The 26,389-nt window shown below is 33.4% G+C and overlaps 1 protein-coding gene and 1 non-coding gene across 7 annotated transcripts in view; one reads left to right on the top strand and one right to left on the bottom strand.

Moving 5' to 3' along the window:
* The window catches only part of LOC126850469 (max dimerization protein 4-like), a 35,914-nt gene that overhangs the window by 4,899 nt on the left and 4,626 nt on the right, over positions 1-26,389 (top strand). For all 6 annotated transcript variants that reach the window (XR_007687551.1, XM_050593523.1, XM_050593522.1 and 3 more), the window contains 4 exons: positions 1,099-1,192; positions 1,815-1,844; positions 18,494-18,608; positions 21,749-22,079. Coding sequence is in view for 5 of the 6 variants with exons in the window: in XM_050593523.1 (XP_050449480.1) it covers positions 1,099-1,192; positions 1,815-1,844; positions 18,494-18,608; positions 21,749-22,079 (570 nt within the window). In the remaining variant the exon portion in view is untranslated. The remainder of the gene's footprint in view (positions 1-1,098; positions 1,193-1,814; positions 1,845-18,493; positions 18,609-21,748; positions 22,080-26,389) is intronic.
* Positions 24,090-24,173, bottom strand: Trnal-cag (transfer RNA leucine (anticodon CAG)). The gene has a single exon. It is a non-coding gene; the product is annotated as a tRNA-Leu (tRNA).

Raw genomic sequence — 26,389 nt, 5'->3', positions numbered from 1 at the left:
CACTCTTGCAAAACAAACGTCTCATTTGTGATAATTCAATATCATGCATAGCATTAAAATAACGCGTAATTCTTAAAACAAAACAAAATCGGCGCGCTTTTATAAAATATTAGCAATTTTTCAAATTATTGTGGATTTGGCAGAATATATGTGTAAAATTGGAAAATTATTTTATAATCAGACATAATATTATAAAAACAATAATTTGTAGGTCTATTTTATAATAAACGCCAAATTATATATGCTATGGATTTTTTTAGTTAAAATGAGCCATGAATATTTACTACGAATATGTAGTTTTTAATGAAGTTTTGATGATTTAGGAATGAAAGTAAATCTGATATGAATTTGAGAAAGTATCTCCGAAGTTTTATCTTAATTTATCCGGTAACCTTTTTATTTATGGAAATTTATTCTAAAGTCTCTATCTATTTTTATTCGATTTCAGGTATTTGAAAGATACTTCGTATCTTAATTTAAAGCCGAGCCCTATTTATATAAATATATTTCGATGCATCTATTTCAATATCAATTTGATTGTATTTATTTATTTCAATTTAATTCGATATCTATTTGTAGAAATGTAAACATTACATTTGACACTCTCTTTTTCGAACAATAGCAGCCTAACTCAATTATACACATTTATTGAATCGAAATAGTTTGTTGAACGTTTGTTTGCTTGAAAAATCACAAAATGAGGCACGATCGTACTTCGATCGGACGTGACTCCCCTGGAACGATCTAAGAAAATAAAACGTGACTTAATATCGATGCGTTCGCATCGTTCACTCGCTCTGTAACGAGCTTAACAAGCTTCAAAAGTTCAAACCCTTTCATGAGAGTCACGTCGCCTTTTTTATAAAATAATTGTTTTTGAAGATACGAAAATATTATCAAGAATAAAATCGTATGATATTGAACAGTTTGAATCTGAAGATAATCAGAAGACATTTAGCGAGAAAGACGAATACTTTTCGTATTTCCCCATTTGTCAAGCTTCGCTTATTTTGATTCCGTAAAGCTTAGGCTATTAATTTTAGAATATTGTATGTAATTTTACATTCCATTTATCGATTTATTTCTTTATGATTACAGAAGCTGAACATGGCTATGCTTCAACGATGCCAATACCCGATGATATGCGGACGGTTACAAAGAGGCCAAAGACAAAGAAGTCGCAAGGCAGCAGGTTTGTCTGCACAGACATCTTTTTAAAAATGACAGTTATAGAGATTGAAATTTTATAAGTCAAAATTATTTTTTCAATTTTTTCATTTCATACGTTAAATTTTGCAACATTATTATTTTTTCTTTTTTTTTTCTCACATTAATAAATTTTTCAAGTGCATTATTATGAACTGCTTGTATAATGTCATATTCAATTTTCAAACTATAGAGGAGAATGTTATTCAATTTTTTCAATTTTTTACATTTTCATAAAATTACTATAACTCGCAAAATTGTAAGTCATATGCAAGAAATAAAGCGTGATTTTGTAAAAGAATTATATTATTGTAACGTGTTGCATAATATGACACTCGATTATCAAGAAATATTTATTTTATAACATTTTATTAAATCGTGGTTTTTCATAATACAACATTTTATATGCAACAACTCAGAATATTGCCAATTTAAAATTATTTATAGCTATATTTACAACGTGTTTTATCTGATAAATATCCGCCTTTTCGATTTTATATCATGTTTGTGTTGTTTCGATATTCATCACTCAATTTCTGATCTTATCATAAATCACGTTTTTAAAGTTATTCAGAAACATAATGAGCGTTTCTTTTTATTGCTTTCAGGACGACTCATAACGAGTTGGAGAAAAATAGGTGAGTGTTTTAAAAACAATAAATTAGCAAGTGTTATACTAACAATAAATTAGGTAACATATAATTATAATTTATAACTTTTATAAATTATAATTTATTATTTCAATCTTTTGTACTGCATTCGCGTATATATTGTGAAGGGGATATAAGATTTTAGAAAAAAGTTTCTGTTTTCGTTTCTCTATGAATCGGTAAATTAATTAATTTAAAAATGTATCTCTAAAAATATCTTTTTTTGCTGCAAATAAATTTAAATATTTTTGTAAAAATAAGTGATTTAATATATATTAATACTAGATATAATAAATATGAGAGAGAAAATACTTACATAAATTTGTTTTATAAATTAAATTGGTACAGCGTGAATACATATATATTTATAAATTCATAATTTATGGAAGCAAACTTGTTATACGTAGATTAATATCGGAATGTATCGAAGATAAATCAGACTAAGATTACAAATTATCAGAGAAAAATAATTGGAGAATATTGGAATAAAATCAGAATTTGTCAGATATTTAAAATACAATAATAATAATTATCATAATATCCTTAAATTTATTTTTTATAAGAACGTAAATAAGAAAATAAGAAAGTAAATTGCGAGTAGAGATCAATACATTTTTGCACTGAAAGAAGGTGAAATAAGGAAGCGGAAAAATAATTGCAGGACATTGAATTTTTAGCATAGTGTTATAATTAGATGCTAAAAATATGAAAATATAATTGCGTTATGTAACACAAATACGAGATGTGACAAAGCAAGCGGATTTTCATATTGACCGTTTCTGTGTCACGCTACCCTTTGTGTAACTTCTTTTGCTTCCCTTATCCCTCTCCCCATCACGATTACTATTCGCACATGGACTGCTTGGGTATAAAAAAAATCGATAGTCCGCCTGCGACTATCTCGATTTTTCTTTTATTCTTTAGAGCACCTCTTCTATCCCTTCTTTCTCTCTATGCATCGCTGACTAGGGAGAATTTTGACTTTTTTTTTCAAATATATATATTTATATGTCAAATAGTATATCTTTTTCAATAGCAAAACAACGAAACAATTTGAGAAATTGCGGCGATGCGAGTGCAGAATGAATATGACAGACTTATTTTTATAAAAGAATGTACAGTATTAAATAATACCAAATTATTTATTTTCTTTTAAGAGCGATATATATAAAATTGCAATTTTCAGAATTTAAAATTTTATATACAATACTTTTATACTGAAAAATAATAGGCTGTAGAAAAATATTTGGAAACAAACTGATTTTTTTTGATAAGACTTTTTAAAAATTAGTTGCTTATATAAGAATTTAGACTCATCTATTTTTGTTTCTTTTTCAAAAATTCAATTTTTTGATTAATGTTGTTTACGCGTCTATACTAATGAGATGGTGTAAATAATGCGTAAGTATACATTACGTGCGACAAATGTAGAAAACATAGAAGCCGATGACACACTGTCCTAAATTTGGCGCGTGTTGTGCAGTGAGAATAAATTTACGGCGAAATTTTGTATGCGTGTGCAAAGTTTAGACTTCTATCATACTATGTCACGTATTAAAGTTACGGTTAAAATTGAATTACCATGATTATACTATGATAACAATTGCCTTTAGTATCTCGTTTTACGTGTGAGGCTCTTTTTTTTATTTTTATTTTTTTTATTGGTTTACATTGGTTTCTAAAAATTTCAAGTAATACTATACGTATTCAAATTCTTTACTTTCATTCAGCACTTGTCTCGTAGTTATTGTATGTAATTAAAAATTTTGCATGTCTTAATTAAAAGAATCGGCGATCCATTGATTGAAGATTGGAAAAAATACAATATAAAATTACATGTCATCACAGGGCCCAAACATTCCGGCTAGACGTTGAGATTTTAGGAAATTTAATTCTGAAAAGTTTCATATAAATATGAGTTGAAAAATATTTTCTTAAAAAGTTAGCGCCCATAAATCTCCGAAATTACGATTATTTTATACATTTTTACAAATATCAAGGAAAGCATTTTTTTAACAAAAAGTACCAGAACAAAAGTTATAGAGAATTACAGTATCTTTCAAATCATCACTTGTTTCAAATGTACAAAAAAGTGGTTCTTCGGCTATCGACGGTAGAATTTTTTAAAAAGCTGATTATCTCAAAATCTAAGAAACATACTACAATCATTTTGATTTCATTTGAAAGATAATTTAATTCTCTACAATTTTTGTTTGAATACTTTTTTAAAAACGCATGTTTTTCTCTGATTTTACATATAAAATAATGAAGTGATTTCAGAGATTTTTGGGCGCTAACTTTTTAAGGGAGCATTTTTCGACTCATGTTTATATGAAACTTTTTTTCAGAATTAAATTTCCTATAAAATCTCAAAGTCTGGCCGGAATATTTGGGCCTATCCTGTATACATATTGCACATTCAAATAGAAGATATAGAAAATCGAAAGGTTTGAAGCTTAAAAGGATTAGAATAACAATTGCATAAATTTATCGAATTTGCATTTATTACGTTATTAAATATCACGAGTTATTAATTTTTATTTGATATCAATTAATTCTTAAAGATGAATCTTAAAGAGGATTTTGCTATTTATTGATATTATCGATTAGCAAACAGAAATGATAACAAATCACTTGATTGCACGTCATTTATGTGAGTCATTATGTAAAATCGTGAAGTTTTTTCCCGATTATAGAGAAGGAATATATCATCGTAGGTCAGCTGGAAAACAAACGGCTACGCCAATGTGAGTGAAAATGGCGTTAGCGAACGGCGCCTGCGGATAGATTCCCTGGCCCATTTGAAATGCATTGAATTTTTAAGTGCCATCCTTTGTGCTGCCGCCACGAGACAGCCAACTTCCGGTTTGGTTCCTCACTTTTTGACCTTTCCTTAGTTTTTCATAATATAATTTTGATTTGAATCTTTCCTAGCTGACTTCGTTTAATGTTTTTATGATTTTAGTATACTTTTTGTTTTAATTAATTTGCTTAATTAATTAATATGTAATAACTCAAATTTGATAAACTTTTATCTTTAATTACATAATAAAATAAATACAAAAATTTGATAAGTTTATGCAATTATATAAAAAAAAATTAATAAAAAATTATATAGGAAATTCTTATAGATTTTACAAATTTTATTTCTAATAACATTTTGTTTCTTATTTTCGATATTTTTTATCACAATACTAATAAAAAATTATTATGATTCAAAATAAAAGCAAACAAATATTATATAATTATATCAAATCTAAAAGTAAGCGATAAAATAAATCTGCATTATTTTACGTAAGATATAAAATGAGAAGGCATTAATTAAAAAACTCGATCGATTATTTAAAAAAATTCTATCGTATTGATTTCTGAAATTATTGGGGAAATTATAAAGAAATTATTAAAAATTATTCGATAAACGTTTGTGTTATTTACTTGCAGTATCGTCGCGTTTAAAGAATTACGAGAGGACTTATCGAAAAAATTTAGTTAACGAGTTTATAAATATTAATTAGTTTTGAAATCACAAATAAACAATTTGTTTCCGGTATTTGGAACAAAAAATTTCGTTAGTAATTAAGCTGACATTTGGGGAGATGAGTGATGTGATATGTAAAAGAATATGTAAAAGAGACACAAGGTTGTGGAAGCAAAATAATCTAAAATGATCAAAATTGAGATATGCGTACGCGAACATATGTTATATTATATTCTTCGCGAGATATACAGGGTAGAATACAGGCTGACTTCAGGGTCAAGGACGACTCGGCGGAGCATGCACCCTGTGCACCTCCTTTCATTCTCTAACGTTGGGGAGATGTTGTTTAGAGCATCGACCGACCTTGGTTAAAAGCGTCACACATTTGATCTGCATATGCAATGTCAGGCTACTCAGAATATTACGATTTTATAGTGTGTTCTAATAAAGTAAACGTCTTCTGATAATCGTATGTATTAGAAAATTAGCATAATAATACTCTATTGTTCCAAAATTAGATACGATATAAAAAAACTTATAGAATTAATTTTAACTTTAAAGGAGCCATATTAATGCGAAAGATTAATATTGTTTTTTTTTTTCTTTTTTAGAAAAAATATTCAGTTTAGTCAAAACTGAACGTATTCTTGAGTTTTCCTTTCTTATTTTTAAACCTTTCCTATTTCATTCCGTGAAAAAAGATTATTGAATTTTTTTTTCAATAACATCTACTTTTTTATATCCACATTATATTTACATTGTATTTATGCGATTGTATTTATTTTTAGTACTTTTATATATTTTAGTACTTATATATACTTTTTTCTTGGAAACTCTTGAGACACTAAAAATTTGTACTCGTGCGAATAATTGTTTACTCAATTAGTGCAGCTGTGAAGTGCAAGAAAAATAGAGAGAGGTGGAGGTGTTTCGTGCACTTTGTGTGTATGCACTATGTAAGGAACGATGCGAGCATTAGGGCCCACGGACCCTTCGCTTGTCTCGACGTGGCTCTTCGCGGCTCACCATTGCCACTTTGAAGCTCGTTCACCTTGAGCTCCCTTGAACAGTGATTCTCATTCGTGCTTACTCATTCTCGTTCGTATTACATATAGTTGTAACATTATAATTACGCAAATAAGTATTCGATAGGTGTCGTAGTTCCTAAAATTAGGATTAGAACGTTAGACTTTATTGATTGAGAATAACGGAAATTTGAAATCTGGCTATGATCGATTGTGGCAATCGGCTACTGATTGCTGTTTTGATGTTTCATCATCATTAAAGAGTTACGTGCATTAGATGTCGTAAACATTTTAACTCCATAAACGTAATTTGTAAAGATGTATCCGCGTAAAAAATATATCATGCGATTCGAATCGAGAATCGAATAGCCTTAACGCGATATTTTTCTTTCAAAATTAAAAATTTCATACATCCGTTAAGAGTCAATGCAAAGATTTTTTTTTTAATATTATAAATGGAATATATTAATCTAACACTACGATAAAAACATTAAGATTTAAATTGATTAATATAAAATTGAAAAGAGTGCTCACGTGGACTTTTTTTCGCGATTGTCGAATAAAACTTTGCTTACCATCATCATCCCACTGAAATCATTCGCTTGGTTTTTATATTCGTATGACATAATGTCAGTATCGTATCCGGACCGGTTGTAAGCGGATACGCGAGACGGGAACGAGTATGGGTTGTACGTTTTTAATTACACATTTTTTTATTTCATTCCGACACCCTTTTACAATACTTGGAGATTGAGGAGATCATTTTCCATCACGACTGGAAAGTTCTCAGTGTCACATTGAATTAATCATCAAGTGTCAAGGGTGTGCGTTCTCGTTTCGCAGATATTCCAAGTATTGTATGTATATTTTTAATACGTATTTTAATTTATACAGTAATACAGACACTAATTTTCATTTCTTTCCGTTTTACAAGTTCACTATATAATTTGAATATCGTACAAATATTTCACAAAGAAGTATACTTTTATAAAAAAAATCGTGTTATAATATTTAATATTTTATTAGAATGTTTTATTTTAAACTTTATTTTTTTAGAGCATTTTTTTATGAATTTTTGCAAATACGTTATTTTGTAATACGTAACGATTCAATATATTATTTCGAATTCTCACATTTTTTTTCTTATATTTATGCAACTTTAATAAGGGTTATTTTTGCTAAAGAAAGAGAGAAAACAGGCAGTAGACACTCTGACAAAGATAATCGATTCTTGGAGTAAGACAATTATTGCAGCAACAATAATACAGTATTCAGGTGCATATTTGTTGAATGCGAATAGAACGAGGAGAGTGGAGGCAAAGAAACAAAGCAAGGAAGCATAAAGAGAGAGAGAGAGAGAGACAACATGATGAAAACAGTAGGGAGCACATTTCTACGCTGACTAGTTTCCCATAATTTTCGGAGGACCGGAGTTATATTAACGGTTTGCATGCGGTGATTGGGGGATGGTTTGTGGTTGAATGGAGGGAAGGTAGAGAAAGGAAAGCATTGTCGAAATGGGAGAATAACAACATGGCGTTAATTATGCTTTAAGAGCCTCCAATTACAGATCGAACCTCCCTTAAATATACTTTTAGTTAATACCCACGAGTAAAATTATATAAAGTATCTCGGATATACAGAGCCTTTATATATAAATTCATTTAATTTTCTATCATTAATCTGGAACAGATCTTTTTTTAATAAAATTAAATAAATTAACATATCTTAATTTATCTTAACAAGAGGGAAAACGGACTAATTAAAAGCCGAGCGCGGTGATAATTGCACAAATATTTTAATTATTGTAATTATGTACGTTTTGAAGATCCGATTTGGATCGAAACGTACGATAAATGATTATAATTAAAATATTTACGCAATTATTATCACGCTCGGCTCTTAATTAACTCATTTTTCCTCGTGTTATTTTTGTGAGAGCTTTTACTTTATATATAACTTATCTCGTATAAATTTACTTAGCACATACACGAACCAATTTCTTTAACAAAAATCTACATTTCTTAAATTATAAGTATTTAAATATATGAAGAGATTTTTGTGAATTATATATCAAGATGAAAAATAATATAGCATAACTTTAAAAAATATATAATGAATGTTTTTTATCATCTGCAACGATTTGTCGCAATTGACAATTTGTAATTTAACCATTTTGTATTTTATATTTAATATTTATATTAATTTTTTATTTTAATTGAATTTACTATACGCGCAGATTTTTCTCACTTCAGCGATAGTTTATGTTTAATATTCATAAAGCTTTAAGTAATTTTCTATTGAATATTATTATGATCTTGAAATAATTTTCTATACGTTTATTGTTTACTACAGAGTTTTATCTCATGCCAATTTCTTGTTTTGATTTTCGTCGTTTTCGTTGAATAGAAAATAAACCGTAACATATCGTAAATAATACTTTTATCATCTTGACATTCGAGACAAACAAAAATAACAAGATATTATTTCCACTAGTCATCACAAAGAGACACAATATTTTGGTACAATTATCATATAGCGCTTATCATCGATCAGATATGATAAATTTGATAAATGAGTCGCGCTTCTAAACTGATTTCAAGGTGGAGGTCGCTTGAACTCCGCGATTCTGCAGAATAGTTTCTCGTAGTGCTTCTCTGCATGAGAGTCAATCCGATCGATCTCTCTTCCATTTCCACCCGGAAGTGAGAACACGATGAAGGGAAATCGAACATTCCCTCGTCGCATATACAGGGTGTCTCGCGAAACAATCAATAAATTTTTTGCAACAGACGTAGCGAGTCATTTAAAACCAAAAATATCATATTTATTACGGATATATTTTCATTTAATCTGCCAAAAAAGATACCGCAAGCGCACGTAATTAAACAGTTTTTTAATTTTGTTTGATTTTTTTATTTCACTATTTTCTGGCTTTTAAAGAACATTTGAGTTTTCGTTTCATCGAGAGAATTGTTAATGAGATGAAATAATATTCTTCTGCAGATTACCGGCGATAAATAGTTAGATTTTGATCGTGATAATCGAGTCACGTGACTCGATCCGCATTTTTTATGGCAAGTGACAGGTCGCGCGCGGGTGGACGATTCGAATCGGCTCGCGCGAGAGGTGCGAGTCGAGTCAGCGAAAGCTTGCGCAATACCTGACCTATTGTGCTCGTTAAGGACATTTGGGATCAGCTATTGGATAAGACTCCTTTCCCCCTTATCGTCCATCTCGTCTTTATCATCCTGCTTTCCTACTCCTTGCCGCGATGCGAACGACGTCGTCCTCGGGGATATACCCCTATTGGGAGCTGAAAGGGATTGGACCTTCAGGAAGGAAACCCAACTTTCAGCCGTGTTGAAGGACCTCCACCTAATTCTATGGGACTGAAGTCTCAGGATTTAGAGCGGAGGTGCACTTTGGGGATTCCTCCCTTCTACCCCCTCCCGTTCACCCGCTCGCTTCCTTAACGATCAAGTGGATCCTGCGAAGCCAGCAGGAACGTCGGGATCATCGCCTTGTCCGCAGATTCGCCTTAGAAACGGGTTCTTATGAAAGAAATTCAGGGGAAATTGGGAAGTAACACGTTGGCGTCCACGCTGTAAATTGCATCCTCAAGTAACAACTTTTTGGATAATGATTTTTTAGAAACTCTTTTAATAAATGTTTCAGCAATCGCTTTAAATAATTGGAGATTATTGCTTCAAAGAATTACACCATTTCATAAATATTTGCGAATTTTATTTGCGAATTTTATTTGCGAATTTTCACATTAGTATATCGTTTAAATCTTTAAATACGCTTCAATTTTTGTGAAATGCGTACGAATTTTCAAGTTACAGTAAATTTATGAAAAATAGAGAAAATTGGAAATATTGTATGATTTTTAAGTTGAACATAACATTATAATCTAAATTTTATAAATATTTTTTTTTTATTTTTAATGCTGAAAAAAGAAAAAAAATAAAATTTCTTGATTGAAATCTGAAAAGTAGCAATTGCTATGATATTGCATTTTGTATATGATAAAATCGCATGTTTTTTTTGCTTCCTTTCATCTCTTGTTATTTGATACGGATTCTCAGCATTCGAGATGATGATCGATTGATTCTTTTTCTTTTTCTCTTCTCGTCGATTGTATATGTCGTATCTAAGAAAGATTGCGTTCAATAGATCGTGCCAACTGGTATCCGGAGCGGAGTGTCGGTTCTCTATTACTTTTTCCCTATTTCTTCTTCCTCTCCTTTCCGTAAAATCGTGTGGCACGTCCGTAACCTTTCACGACACTCTTCTTCTTTTCTCTTTGTTCTCTGATTTTTTACGACGTCTGTAAAATCATTAGTCAGAATTTTTTCTCGAAAACCACGGGATCAATGAAAAATTTTTTTTTAATTTTCCTTTTATTTTCTCGCCGATTTTAATCCGATTTATTAAACACGCTGTGCGTTCATATTTGAAAGCGATTTTCCAAAGACCTAAATGTGAAACTCGGACGAGTCTCTATGCCGTTGGACGCAATCCAACGTGATGTGTATACCGTGCCATTGCAATTGCGTCGTGGAGTACATCGAACCCGCGCAGGTGAAAGTGAACTAAAGCGGTATATTCTCGTACATTCGTTTCTTAGACGATCGGTTCCTCGATTTGTGAAATCGTCGGCGATCCAAAGGTTAAGCCGCGCGTCGTTGAAACAAAACCGCGTTCTCATCATCGATGCTATTTCCTCACCATATCATTCTGTGAATGAAAATTTGCATTAGAATTCAGCTTTAAATAAAACTGAATTTACATTTGAAACTCCGATTTTTTGCTAGGAAAAGATTAAAATACATTCTGCCTCCTTGCGTAGAAAATTTACAAAATTGAGACAATAAAATGTTTTGCAACTGTATTAATATAATTAATTTTTTTTTATACATAATTATATTTATATCACATTATTCTTAGAAATATAAAGATGATTCTGCGAAAACATTTTTGGATTTATAGTAGAGAAAAGAGGGAAGGGGGAAAAAATGGAAATGCTCATCGTCATGCCTTTTCAACTACAAACGAATGTTGCATTCGACCTGGATCGACCTATAGACACGCTATGCGCGATTATCGGAGTCTGACTAACGGTCGGACGTGCTCTAGCAAGTAACTGTATCGTTCTAGAAAACAGCACAGTACGTGCTCGGTGAGAGGTTAAACTTGGGTTATTTGTGTTGAAGCAGCATATATGCACAGAGGGGAAAAGAAGGGAAAATGTAAAAAAATTGTTTGTTGAATAATGTGTAGTAACAATACAACAATAACAACGATGTTCATATGAATATACATTATCCTTTGTAAATTTAGCTTTTTTTACAAAAAGAGCGAAGCTTTTTATAAAATGACTAAATTTATGTGAAAAACTTGCGAAATACCTTTAGAACCCATATATCTTTGTGACTTTTATACAGTTTCTCAATTTTCTGTATGTTTTTAAACATTAAGATTAGACAGTAGCATAATAAATAACAAGAATAGTAAGAGAGGAATTAAAAAGAAACACGTAGCCTGTATTGTGTCTGTAATGTCAGATAATATTCGTGAGATTCTAATCGTTGCAGCGTGTAACTCGTAATCGTAACTCGTGACAATCGTGCACTTTTGTCCCTCTTACTTGACCTGGCCCAAGCCGAGAAGTCGAGAAAATCGTTCGTGGGTATACATATATAAATGATCATTTGGTATCAATTTTACTTTTCTTATTGAACTTTTCATTATGATTTTATTATCATGAATTATAGGCATTTTATCGTTGAAATATTTAACAATTAAGATATTAAAAGAGTTTATTTTATTCTGAATATAAAAAAAATATAGCTAGTACAGCTAAAACAATCTTGTTTTATATTTTACGAAAATAAGGGGGGCTAATTTGTTAGTTCTTAATGAGTGCTAAATACGGATAAATAACGATATAAATTTGAAGAAGTACGCTTTTTTACGTACGTCTGTGTATGAATTTTGCAATATTCGTGTTAGTACCTTTAAATTTTTTAACAAATAACTGAAACAGAACACTTTTTCTACATACGAGAAATATAATTAATTCAAAGATAATAATCTTTATTAAGAGAAATTATTTTGAAACTATAATTTTGTTTTTAACTTTTTGATCAGTAGAAGGCACTCGACAGTTTTCAGATATTCTGTATTACATTATTATCTTTATTTCTATTCCTATCTATATTTTATCGTATTATAAGAAAAGGAATATCTCGAATCGAGGACATAGAAGTATGGATATGTTGGCGGGGTAAGAAGTGGGGAAAGCTTTACGCTCCGAGTCAAGCATTGAATAAGTCATGAAGGATCCTGGTGATAAGCGATTTTATCATTCGGCGAGAAACTGTGCGACTGCGAAATGGGAACAAAGTGGATGAATGTTGTGCATTACAAAGTTTACCTACAAACAAAAATATTTTTTTTTAGAATTTACATTTCTCTCTCTTTTCTTGCTCTTATTGTTAGCGCTCATTAAAAACTGCTAAGTTAGTCTTTATTTTCGAAAAATTTCATTAATTGCTTCGACTGTACTTGTTTAAATTTTTTATGTTTAGGATAGGAAAAAAATGTAATTAAATGTTATTATAAAAGCGTATAAAAATGTGCTGTAAAAGCCAAAGACTTGAGCGCTGTATTTGGAATATAATATCGCTGGGAAAAAGATAAGACGGCCGCGAATTTTTCCTGCTCGCTGGCTCTTCGATGAACCTCAAACGAGACTTTGAAGCGCGATGAAAGTTTTATGGAGGAAGTACGAGAACGAAGTAAGATGAGAGGAGAGCCGCGGGACACCAAATTTTACGATCAACAAAGTCTTACCTTTGCATCCAGGAAAAGCGAAACGACTTGACAGCCAATGCTTGGCTTTTCTTGATCCAAAAAGTTTTTTGGATCAAGAAACAGTCTTGAAAGAGGGGGAAGCGGTTCGAGTGAGACGTGAATGAAAAATTGCATTGTTTATAAATTGAATCCAAAATATTAAACTAGCATAACAAAATGATTGTTAGAATCGGAAAAAAATTTTTACAGTTACATTTTGAATTGTTGCATTATAATGCAACTTTTATACATAGCAAAGAGGATTAAGAAAAAAAAGTAGAAAGAGAGAGAACGAAGCTAATAGATGTATAGAGAAAGAGAAGGAGCAAAAGAGAAATAAACGAAGTGACCGGTGAAGAGGGAGTACGAAGAGAAATAGCCGGCACAATCACGTGCGGGTTCGAAAGGTCAAGATCAAGTTGCCGAGAGAGATGCGATCTGGAACCCGCGAATACAGAGAGAAAAGGGGACGAGAAGAGAGCGTGGGAGAAAGGAGGAGAATAACGCGCTCTCCTGTACCATCGACTTTAAAAATAAGATGGCAATCGGCCAATGCTCCTATTTGACTATACACGATTTTTTTAAATCAATTTTCATCTTTCTTTTACCTCGTAAACATAAAAGCGTGATGCTGTACGGCAGTTCGATGATAGTCGGACAATAGCAATTATATTTCGCGCGCAGTTTCATGTAAATTTAATAGGCATATAATATATTTAACTTAATTTTATGATTAAAATATAATTACAGTCTGGTTCTGTATAAAAGAACGGCAAGAAGAGATAAGATAGCACGTTCTTTCAGTACTGAGGAAGATGCGTTTATCTCTAAAACCCTTTGGGTACGTGGTCGAGGTAGCTAGGATCGCTACTCCGAATTGGGGAGTAGTTCTTAATGAAAGCACGTGCCGATTCGCCTTTGTTGCTCGCTAAAGATTTCGGCACAGCAGACGCAGCTTAATTAAGCGAAACCAGTATTATGTCCGTGCTGCGTTTACACGTGCCGGTGAATATCCGCGTGAGTGGGCGTTCAATTATAACGGGTGTTTCAAATACAATCGGTTATAATAGAGTCATTCACCTATTCAAGTCTTGCATATTAATATCCATTTTTTTTTTCACGTTATTGCATAATTTTTTTTAGTGCGGATTTTATATCTGCAATATATTTGATTTTAATGTTATATTGATTTACTATTCTTCTACCTACATTTCTACAAATTTTCTGTAACTCGAAAAATGGCAAAAGTTTTGCGAAAGTTAAAGTTACTATTATAAAAGACCCATTTATTAAAATATTTGTTTTAGAATATCTTTAAAATTTTAATTCACGGGATATGACATAAACAATATGTATTGTCGTCAAATATTGGAAGAATCGCAATGATCTCATGTAATAAATCAAAAATTAAGCTGCAAGAACATCATGATGCAGAAATTCGAATACTATTTTTAGTTACATGAACATCTGTTTTACATCGTATCTCGAATGATCGGATTTATTATAATCCTGCGCGATTAATTGTGAGTCAAAGATGGGTGGCAGACGAGGTAAGACCTCGTGAAAAGTAGCTTGTGGAGATCTGAGGCAAAACTCGACTTTAAATGGAATCCCGCTCGTTTTGAGAAGCTGCATACAGTTTAATTAAGCCAGACCCATTTCGTTTGTGTCTACAAACGGTATTTTGCAGTAATGCCTCGACCAGCTTTCTCTCTCTCTCTCTTTTCTGTTCAACATCTCTATAGAGCGAGTGCCAGTTGAAGGAAGTCCAAGTTCGCCTAAGTCTCGACTCTCGAGTGTCCGTCCTAATGAATTGCTAAACTATCCCGAATCGCCCCTCAAACGAAAGCTCGTCTTGCTTGAACGACCACCCCGCTTTGTACTCCGTTTAATGCTCGATTAATCAAGAATACTAATTTCGACGAAAGTGAAAAAGTTTGAAAACTTGAGAAAATTCTGTCAGTCTATATATAGTTAATAAAAAAATGATCAGAATTAACTGATTGATATTAATCTCAACGGAAAAGAGAAAATTGGAATTGAAAAAATTTAGCTTTCATCAATTTAGGAAGCAATGAAAGATAATTAATTTTTTTTTTTAAATTTAATTTTGTACATTTATACATATATGAAACTTTATTCTACTTTTTCAAATTTATTTAGCGAGATTAAGGATTATGATATTTTCGAGAGCAATTATTTTAAATTCAAGAAATTTTTTGATATTGTTATTGTCTTATAATTTTAGTCACTTTATTTTGTATAGTATTCTATCTCATTTTATTCAAAATTATTGAATATGTTCAATGTGTTTGAAGTATCATAAGGCAATAGCTATTAATTCTAATATTTTTTATTGGAATCTTCTATAGATATATTTTTCAGAAGTGCAAGTAATAAGTTCTATTGCTTATAATTTTATATTAATTGTGCTTGCTAATGGAGAAAGGCGCAATAAATTCACTGATGTAATTAAATAAAAATTAGTATCTAATTACGTGCGATAAATTATAATTTGATTACTAATAGTTGCTGGAATAATGAAGGTTAGCTGATTACATACTCCAAGATTCTTAGAATAGCAAACTCTTTCACAATTTAATGTTGCAACAAATATTACGTAGAAACTAATAATATAACCTATATCACATATAGCGTGATTAATACAATTATGAAATTCTAGCATTAATAGTTGATTGTGTAAGAGATTAATAAAATACAAGTAAAAAAATAGGATAGGAAAGAGAGAGAGAGAGAGAGAGAGAGAGAGAGAGAGAGAGAGAGAAAGATAAAAAGAGTGAAAGACAAGGACGAATGACGAATGTGCAACAGGGGGTGATGATGCAGCAATATAGTGGGGGTAGATGTAGGAGGAGGGAGAAAATATCGGAGCGGGGATAGAAATAAAATTACGAGGCTGTTTACAGGAGGCTGTTAAAGCGATCTAACTCATGGCCGGCCATTGCTCCCGCCAGGCTTGGCTACGCACTTGCGACGTTATTCACGCTTTGTACAGGCCGCCTCAAACGTAACTTTAGTTTCGCAATTCAAGAATCAAGAGTAGAGAATTGCTCAAATATTTATATTCTGCATTATAAATTTATTAAGAAAAAAATAGCGTTAAGTTTATTTCACGATCGTTAAATACGGGAGCAAGTTCGATGATTTCGTCAAATTGAAGAAGAGAACAAATGGAAGAGAGGGAGAATATATGTTATATACGCGTTCTTGCTTCAGCATCTTCATCCAGCGACTCGCAAGCGAATTAATACTCGATTGTTACTTCGCTTGCGCACGTTGCACCCCAAGGCATTCTGCCCTTTGAGGGCAATTCCCTCCCCCCCCTCCTCCCTCCCCTCTCCCCCTGATCCGCATTCCCGTCTTCCTAACCGCGTCTTTGTCGAAGTAAACTCAACGACTCCAACGCAGGAATTTCGTGCGAAGTATTTATTCATCAGCGTACCCCCCGGTACGCGCTGAACACAGCCGTTACAAGAATTTCATAATGCCGCTGTCACGCGCTGTGCCATTGATTGAAGGATCACCTTTCCCCCTTACCTTCTCCTCCCCCCCCCCTTTTCCGTTCCTCGTCAATTTCCTGCCACCACAAAAATGTTACCACCGATTAGGAATGATGAGCTTCTGTAGTATCCTGCGAAACGATTTTATGCAGAAAGACATTGGTTTTCAGCAACATTTTAATTTTAAGGAGGTTTTATAATTTATAAAATAAAGTGGACAAAAAAAAATTACTGAAAAATTTATTCATATTTTTGTAAATTAAAAGGTTCATAATATTGATAGAAAGGTGTGTATTATATGATTGATCTCAATATTCTTGACGAAGAAAATAATATTCGCGTCCTGAAGAAGCCGTGAATGAGAAGACATTCGATGTTTCCAGGATATCCTGTATAGTACACATATATACAGGGTGTATCAGAATGCCCGTATGCGGTATTTTTTAAGAAAATTATGCATTTTCGAAAAAACTGTTTTATGCAAAAATTGTAGGATTTCAAATAACGCGTTACGAAGCAATATTAATATATCCGTTGATGTGATAAAAAAGTAAATAATTGATTAAAAAAAATACATTACTACTACAAGTAAACAATTACTTTTTCTTAAAACCTATTATTTTCTTTGTATATATGTCTAGTATATATACATGTCGAGTGCATATCTAGACAGACACATAGACATAAGGACACGTGGATAGAAATGCGTCTACTTACGCTTGAAACACGTCCACTTCGCGTCTCGCAGGGTATAATACCGTTTGATGACGTCATTATGCCAGAGCTGGCTCATTGTTTCTCGTAAAATGTACGTGCAAACGCGTCATGTCTTTTTCTCTCTATCTTTCTCTCTCTCTCTCTCTCTCTCTCTCTCGTTCTCTTTTTCTCTCTCTTTATCTCTGGATTTCTTAGTTAAGTTTTGTTCATATATGTCATCGGGAGATAACTCAACAGGATATTCATTGTAAAAAGAGTTAAGGCCGACAATTTATTTTCAAAGATTATTCGACGAAGAATTGTTAAATCGTTTTAAATTTGTATTTTTCAAAGTCGAGATTACAAAATTTTATACAACTATTTAATTGGGATTAAAATTAGGATGCAAAAATAAATTTTAAGAGATGAAATGTTTAAAAAAATTTTTAATGATCGCAAAATTCTTTGAATATATGTATATTATATTATAGATTATACTTGTACTTTAAATTGTACTTTAAAAGTTTGTATATCTGTCAAATAAAGTTAAGCCAGCATTGAGTCTTTTAATACACGTCTTTCATTGCGAAAGATTTAAAAAAAAAAATTCAAAAGGTCACAAACTTTATTTGACAGAAAATAGAAAAACGCGAAGATCTCTTGCAATTTAATATTATAAACATGTGGAAAACTCTCCATCTTTCTTTCTTTTTTTTTTTTTAGTCTAGCTTAATTCAAAATTTCCGCTCGTTCTTCCATCATTGCGGTCTCTATTTCCTAGGATATTAACTATAAGCCAGTTATGCATTTATAATTAAACTCAATTTAGTGCATGCAGCATGTACGTATTTTTACGAAAAGTGCCACGGAAAGTAGACGTCATTCTGCATTGAATGAAACATCATTCTAAGACAAAATTTCTTAACGTCTTGTATCATGATTTTTAAGATTGATTGATAATGCTAGACGACGTGCATTATCATCTGATTTTAATGTTAATATTAATAATATTTTTAATAATATGACAATTGTAATGTGATGATTTTTTTATTACAGGAGAGCTCACCTTAGGACTTGCCTCGAGAAGTTGAAGCTGCTGGTGCCACTTGGGCCTGAAACTTCGAGGCATACCACGTTGGGTCTTTTGACCAAGGCCAAGCGTTTTATCAAGGTGAGTTTAATGGATTTTATCAAGGTAGACTTGAATGAAAAATTGAGGACAAGTCGTAGAAAATGCAAATGATAAAAAGTTTTCGAAGCCAGATTATTCTTTTATCTTTGACAACTAATGATTACTTTAGGCTAGTATTCAAAGTTTTGTCACACAACAGCATCATATATAATGAGAAAGAAAAATTATCAATTTGAAAAATCACAAGACCTAAGGTTTGAGATACAACAGGCGAGATGTAACCGGTGGCGTATTCGAAGCTTATCGCTTCTTAGTTGGAATAAGCTTGGAAGGAAGAAAAATGGGGGCGAAGAAAGAGCTACGCGATATAAAGAAAGGCAGAGTAAGAAGGTGTTGCGGCAAACGGAGTGGCGACGCACACAATGGATGCGTAGTTAGTAAATTACATACTGCCAGGGACAATGGCATGTGTGTACTGTGTGAGAGTGAGTGCGTGTGCGCGCGTCGGTGTTTTCCACGCAGTCTACAGAGTGACGCGGATAGAAGCACATACGAATTCTAACAGGTGACGAGGGTGCTAAGCAATACACGTCTCTTGTTTCCGTTAGCAATAGTAGTCTCTGCAAATAGTGCTTAAAATATACACTGTTTGTTCGTTCACTCTATGTACATATATAGACGTTCCAATGCGTATATCTTCGAGGTGTACTTAACGTAAGTCATATTGATAAGTAAGTCTGCCTTTCTCGCTTTTTTATCTAATTCATTTTGCTTTCTCCTTTGAGATTTTAAGTTTCTCTTTTGTTTTCTTGATAATGAAAAATGCTTTAAATGTTTTTAGATACTGAGTTTTCATTTTTTGAGAAAAAAAGAAAAAGTTTTAAGGATAATTAAAAAGAAAAATTTTGATAACAAACGTGAAAATTATCAACTTAAATAAATTATTACATAATTTTAATATAAATAAATTTAATTAATGAGACAGATATTAAAAAATGATAAATATTATTTTATAAGAATATATCGTATAAAAAGGCACTTTATATGCTGATGTAATTTCTAATCATCTGTCAGAATTTGTGCACTTGTATATTCGCGACACCCTGTAGAATGGCGAGCAGCAGTGCGTATCCACCGTTCATTCGTGCATGCATAGTCCGCGTGGGAGACTTAGCGTGTAACATCAATCTGACCCGCAGGTACTAGGTACATTATATGCTTGCGTTAGATACATTAGAAAAATATTCACCAGTCCGCCATTTGAGGAGGAAAGTTGCTGCGTACAATTTAAGTGAATGCGTAAAACTGCGCACTACAATAAAAATATAATGATACTTTAAGGTAAAAAAATCATTTTAAAACGAAAATAAGCAATATTTGATTAGAAAATATTTATAAAAATATGTCGTAAAATTGAAACTCTTTCGGTATCCGACATATTCCGCGTGCAAAGATTCAGAGAAAAACAATAGAGTAATTATAATAGCAGAGTGAAAAAAGTTTGACGAAATAGAGGAAGGGAAGATGGAGGACGAAGGAAGTAAGGTAAAAGAGGATAAATGGAAGCTAAGAAGGCAGCGGGAAGAGGAGTTGAGAGACACGAAAGTGTCGTTTCTCTGCGAGAATAGCTTATATATCCCCACGAGAAAAAATGCTCAGAGAAGAGGGTGAGATGAGGGAGAAGGGGTGAGCAGAGAAGCGAAGCGGACTTGTATTTTGCGCGGTTGGCGACGTGTAATTCTTCATTTGTCCGCCCTCTCTGAACTTTTTCCCCTCTATTTTTCGCCTTATCTTCGTCTTATCTTTTTCACACTCTCGATGAGACGTCTTCGTCGCCATCTTTATGGCTAATTATTTCACTCGCTCTCTCATCTTTATTTTTTACTCTATTCATCTCTATAACATTTGTATCAAGACTTTTTGAGAAAAATTTAGAATCTTTAAAAAATGCTCAATATGATATTTTTTTTTTAGTTATTTATATATTTATACACACGTAAAAAAAATTTAATGTCAACTTTGTAACGAGATTGAATATATTTCTTATTAATTTCGCGGCAAGAATTTTGATGCCGATCATACCACAGTCAATGACACAACGTATAAACGATAGGAGTGAGCCGAGTCGGTGTGAGGTCGGTCGATTTACTTTACGAAGAGGTTCACCCTGTCTCACCCTCGCCTTAACCTCGTTTTATCTACGTTGTAAATTCATATCGAGCCGAATGGAAATCGAGCACGAAGTCAGGAACTTTCCTACTACGAGCGTCGTGGTACCAGCCACATCGGCATAAACACACACGCAGACACATTTCACGTATCGTGTGGAACTGTTATCTGCGATCAGGTGATTCCGTCACCTGCTACTTCCACCCTAGTGCCATCCACCCCACGCTCGGATCGCCATTGATTTCTAGCCACCGTCTTACCATTCCAAGTTCGCAGTGCGAGAATATATAAGATCGATAATAATAGCGAAACGATCTATATTTGTATAAATTTATTTTGAAATGATCAGTGGACTATTCTAATAACATTTACTATTATGATCAAATTTTTTGATAATTTAAATTAAAAATTTTAATATCTCAAAGTCTCGAATTTCAAAGTTTTAAAATTAAATCTAGAAACTAAAACTTTTCAAGAGTGCAATTTTGTGAACTTTGAAATGAGATTCGAAAAATCTCATAATTAATGCATCTTAAATACTACGGAGATACTACGTAGTATTTAACTACGAAGTAGTAGATGCGTAGTAGTATATGCTTTAGTGCTCTATTATTTCCCGTTCGTTTGCACCGGAATTGACCAGCCGCTTCTACGTAAGCACTCATTGTTGCGTTACGAAACATGGCATGATGTATACAACAGAAAGGAAACCGATTATCGGCCAACATTGGTCAGGACAAAGAGAACGAAAAGATTCATATATATCATCACAAATGAATGATTAAATTAGAAGTTTCACGTACAATGAGAATTTATTTTTTCTTACATGCGATCAAAATAAAGAATTGCGAATAGTCTCCTATAATATCATTATAATTACATCATATCTGTATTAATAACATCTCTAATAAATCTTGTAGAAAATTAATATAATCTATTTTATGTGTATATAAGAATACATCTATATAGACACACTATATATATATATATATTGTCACATTGTATTGCAGAATCTAGAGGACCGCGATCGTAAGCACATCATACACAAGGAGCAGCTGTCGCGCGAGCACAGGTTCCTGAGACGACGGCTCGAACAGCTGACGAGCCAGACCGGCCTTCATGGCCTTCATGCGCTTCACGGCCTCCACGGGCTAAGCACGAGCGCGCCGACCGGCTCCGCCACCGCTGCGGCCGCTGCCGCTGCCGCCGCTGCTTCCGCGGCGATGCTGTCTAAGCGGCGCAGCATCTCCGAGTGCTCCCTGGGCACGGTGTCCACCAGCTCCACCGGGAGCTCTATAAACTCCGACAGGTCTGCTGGCAGCCCATCCGTCTCGGAGTCCGGTGAGTATGACTGTGAGACGATGTCGTTGTACACGTTACGTCGAAGGCCTGTTTTTCCTTCAATTACGTCAGATTTTCACAAAAGTGTAACTTTTCGACGTCCTTCCAACAACTTGTTCATGCAACATTATATTCGATTTCAAAATCATGCAGTTTGAATTGTCAATTAATTTGTCCATCTTTCATTGATTTATTATACTCGAGAAATCGCAAGCATTCTATACAAAAAAAAAACATCCAACAAATCTTATGATAATTAAGAGTTTATCATATGGTTTGTCATCATACTTATCATACTTATCATACTTATCATAAAACTGATTTTTGACCGGGATTTTTGTAACAATCTAATATAATTATAATTTTTGACGGGAATAAAATAATAAACACAATAAAACACATTGAGTGTCCGTAATAATTTACAATTTATTTATTTTTTAATTATTCCTTTCCTCCGGATTAAGATCCTTTTCGTGTAGCTTATCGCGTTCTTAGCAAAGCTTCCACAGTATCCGACAAGTATTCAAGAATTTTCCTCAGCAACGTTATCTTCTCACCCTGGTCAGTCGATTCAATCTTAATTGTCGCGAGTCGGAATTAAGATGGAAAGCGGCACGAATAGAAGCCACGACGGCTGTTCTATCTGCGTCGTAAAATTAAATGCGAGTGGATCTATTTAATTTCCCGAGGCGTCATTGTTTAAGCATGGAGAGCAGCCGTGCACATAACACGCCATATATTTATGTACACATGTATACGTACACATACGCACACAATCTCACGCCAATTATATCACAGTGCACAGAGGTGCGCAAGCGATTTTTCGAATATAGACTTGCGATTTTCTGTTTGTTTCGAAAAAAATGATCATATACTGAATGAATGAACTGACAGAAAGAATTGAATCTAATTTTTTCTATTTTTAAGTTCAGCGTAATATGTTTTTTTATCTCTTAATTTATTTGTTGTATACAGACTCGATGATAAGAGATATTGCTAAATAATTTGATTATTGATTCGTTCACGAAGGTTTATTTTTCTGCAAAAAAACATATTACGCATCAATTTGCGATTTTTATTATCCAATGATATTTGAGATTGAACAATTATATTCTTGGATAAAGTTTCAAAAATTAGAGTTATTGTCTGTGCTAAGGTACCACTATGGCGTCGTAAAAGTGCATTCGCTACCGCATGAAATATTGCAGTGTGCGGGGGTGGATGAGTTTTTCAAAGGAGTTGAGCTGAAGGAAAAGGAGGTCGAGCTTGCGGGGAAGGTGAAGGAAATCGAAAGACTGTCGGTGGGGGTATACGCGCGGGGGGGGGAGGGTGGACGTTAAAATTGATGATCTCGCGGGAATATCCCCGGCGAAGCACTTATCATAAGTCACGTGTGCCACGCCGGCGATTTTTTGAAACCCACCCCACTCCAAATTTTCCGCGCTTTTCTATCTCGTTCATAATAGCGGCGTTCATTTCCATTAATATACAAATTTAACACATTTCGTTGGCTAAGAAATATGTATTGCTTTTTTATCTTTTTACACCGATCATATACATATTGACACATATGACGCCGTGCATATCTTTAGATGCAATTAAGCATGGAGTGTTTTAATTACAAAGTAATCATCTGGTCATTACGAGATATGTTCACCCTATTTACATTTAGAGAAAGAGAGATAATGTATTATAGTTAAATGAGGATCAATTTTTCCTCCTTTTCTCTTCGCACATATTATTTCAAGACGATTTTCTTCTAGCATTTTAATGTTATGAGATTGTAATATTCTTCCCTATGATTTGCCATTTTCTAAATATTAATACAGAATTTTCCTGATCAGCTGTACAAAACGCACTAGAACCAAATATCACAGTCATACGAGACGCGTTGGAAACCGATTCGTTAATTTTCTTTTTATTAATATATTTACGATCTTTTCATCAATTTAAATATTTTTTCTTCAAAACAAAATTGTGTCATTTTATTTCAGAGGCAAAAAGAAATCTTGTCAGAAGTGGGATTCGAACCCACGCCCACAGAAGTGGACTGCGACCTGAACGCAGCGCCTTAGACCGCTCGGCCATCCTGACATCATATTATTGCGTTAGTCAGGGCTGAGACATAAGATTTGTAGAGCAAAAGATTTGTTCTTTATAGTTGAAACTGGAACGAAAAATACAATTTGGTAAATATATATATTTTAAAGTTAGAGAAAAAAAGTGCAAGAAATTCAACTACAAAGAACAAATCTCTTAACTTGAATGCAAATCGCAAAGTGGAAGTGAGAAAGTTTTTTGATGGCAAATTATAAATGGAATCTTATCATTTTATTAATTTATTTAAACAATCTCAATATTAAGACGCCAGAAGGCGTATAATTGTTTTGAAATAACTATGTATGTATGTGACGAAGAAAAGAGAGGAAAAAAGATCCTTCAATCATTCCTTATAAAATATGTATGATATATTTAATTTTTCTTATTCTACTTGAGACCCGAAGCCAATGAATGGTTAATTCTTTAGGAATAATTAATTCCAATTCTCAAATGTTTTTAGACACTTTTATCATTCCCTCCACTTTTCATTAAAATCTTATGTAGAGCTTTTTTTACATGTATATTTTAAATCTCTTAAATTTTTTTAATTACCGATTTCAATTTAAGTCAAACTGGGGAATATAATTGAAAAATGACGGAAAGAGAAATGATTTAACTGAATAATTTATCGATTTTCAATGAGCCCTGTGCATCTACTCTTACACCCTCGCTCGAGTTTTCATTCGATATATTTAAACTCACATTGAGGCAGAGGGAAAGGAGGAGAAGAGGCAAGAATGGTGAAACTATTTGTCAACAGCCGTGCATATGTACTTATAGTCGTCGTCGGTAAATTATATCCGCGGACATAGAAATATTGACCGCTCGGAATTTCTCGGCGAGGCTTTTTCCAAAAGTTTCCCTTGTGTTCGAGGTGTGCTCGACGCGATTGCGTATCTCTCACGCACGTCACGTGACCGGTCAAATACTGACCGATGATTATATACATCGGTGCGTCCTTTTACGAAGTTATTATAACTGGGTTGGAATATAATCGAGACTTAATCATGGATCGACGATGTGTATAAATAGACTTAAATAATTCGTTCGTTGAACGTAGGCGGAAATTGATGACTTGAGATCGAGAGAGACGGTTTGGCGCAGGGAATCTATCTCCTTCTCTCTCTATCTTACATCGAGAAGATGTCATTCTATCGCTTTATAGAAGGTGATTTAAAGTTGAGCGAGTCGTATAAATTTATGTTGAATCTATTTGCGCGATTGAACGTTGTTATTTATGTTATCTAATATTGAATCGTTGCATATGAAAAATATCTGCGCGCATGCACCTACGCGAAAATTAACGAGCTTTTCAAATGAGCTAAGAGTTAATTATCGCGGCCGTGGCGAATATTATCGTTATCTGCCGTCGACCGCCACCCCAGTTCCCCTCCCCATTGCCTCTCTTTTCTTCCATTTGTTTCTGATAAACGCGCGGACACGCAACAGGACTGCGCCATGCTGTTTATTACCGTATGATAACGAGGAATGATTAATTGAGAGGGAAAATGCGACGGGTATACTACGACTTATTTTTATTCGCCTCGCTCTGAAAATTGAAATTTATTTGCTTAGCAAGTAATCGAAAACAACGACGAATATTCCGCGTATTTTTTACGTCCCACGACAAGGGGATGAGGAACGACGAATTCGGCGATGCCAAGGGTGCGCACGACGCTGGTTTTAATGAACTCTTTTGCTCGCCACTCGTGCAACCCTTAAACCGCCGTTTTAACCAGTGCCTCTCAAGTCGCACCGTTCCGCTTGCTCTCTCTCTCTCTCTCTCTCTCTCTCTCTCTCTCTCTCTCTCTCTCTTTCTACCCGTTTTCACCGATCAATATCCGCAACCGATCGCGAGATAACATTTATTCTATATTTTATACAGTTTATTCTGTATTCTTATATTAATATAGAAATTTCGTATCTCGTATATGATGTATTAGAATATTTTATAATTTGATTTATTTTAAGCTTATTTTTTTATTTGTTTATTTCTTCTGCTACTATTTTGAGCGTCACTGTCACCTGGACAGGTTAGCGATGTCGACAACGCAGAGGGGTGCGAAGCGGGAAGCGGGTGGTGACGAGGGCAGATCTGGTTCGCTTAGTGTGACGAGAATAGAGGCATGTTATTGATTATGGAAAAATACCCCCGGCTCAGAGCTACGCGAAGGGGGAAGGAGGGTGGTTCGCAAGTGTGGTCGACACCC

Source organism: Cataglyphis hispanica, chromosome 6, assembly GCF_021464435.1.
Source record: "Cataglyphis hispanica isolate Lineage 1 chromosome 6, ULB_Chis1_1.0, whole genome shotgun sequence".
In the NCBI taxonomy this organism is placed as follows: Eukaryota; Metazoa; Arthropoda; class Insecta; order Hymenoptera; family Formicidae; genus Cataglyphis; species Cataglyphis hispanica.
This window is presented reverse-complemented; position numbering and strand designations above follow the sequence as displayed.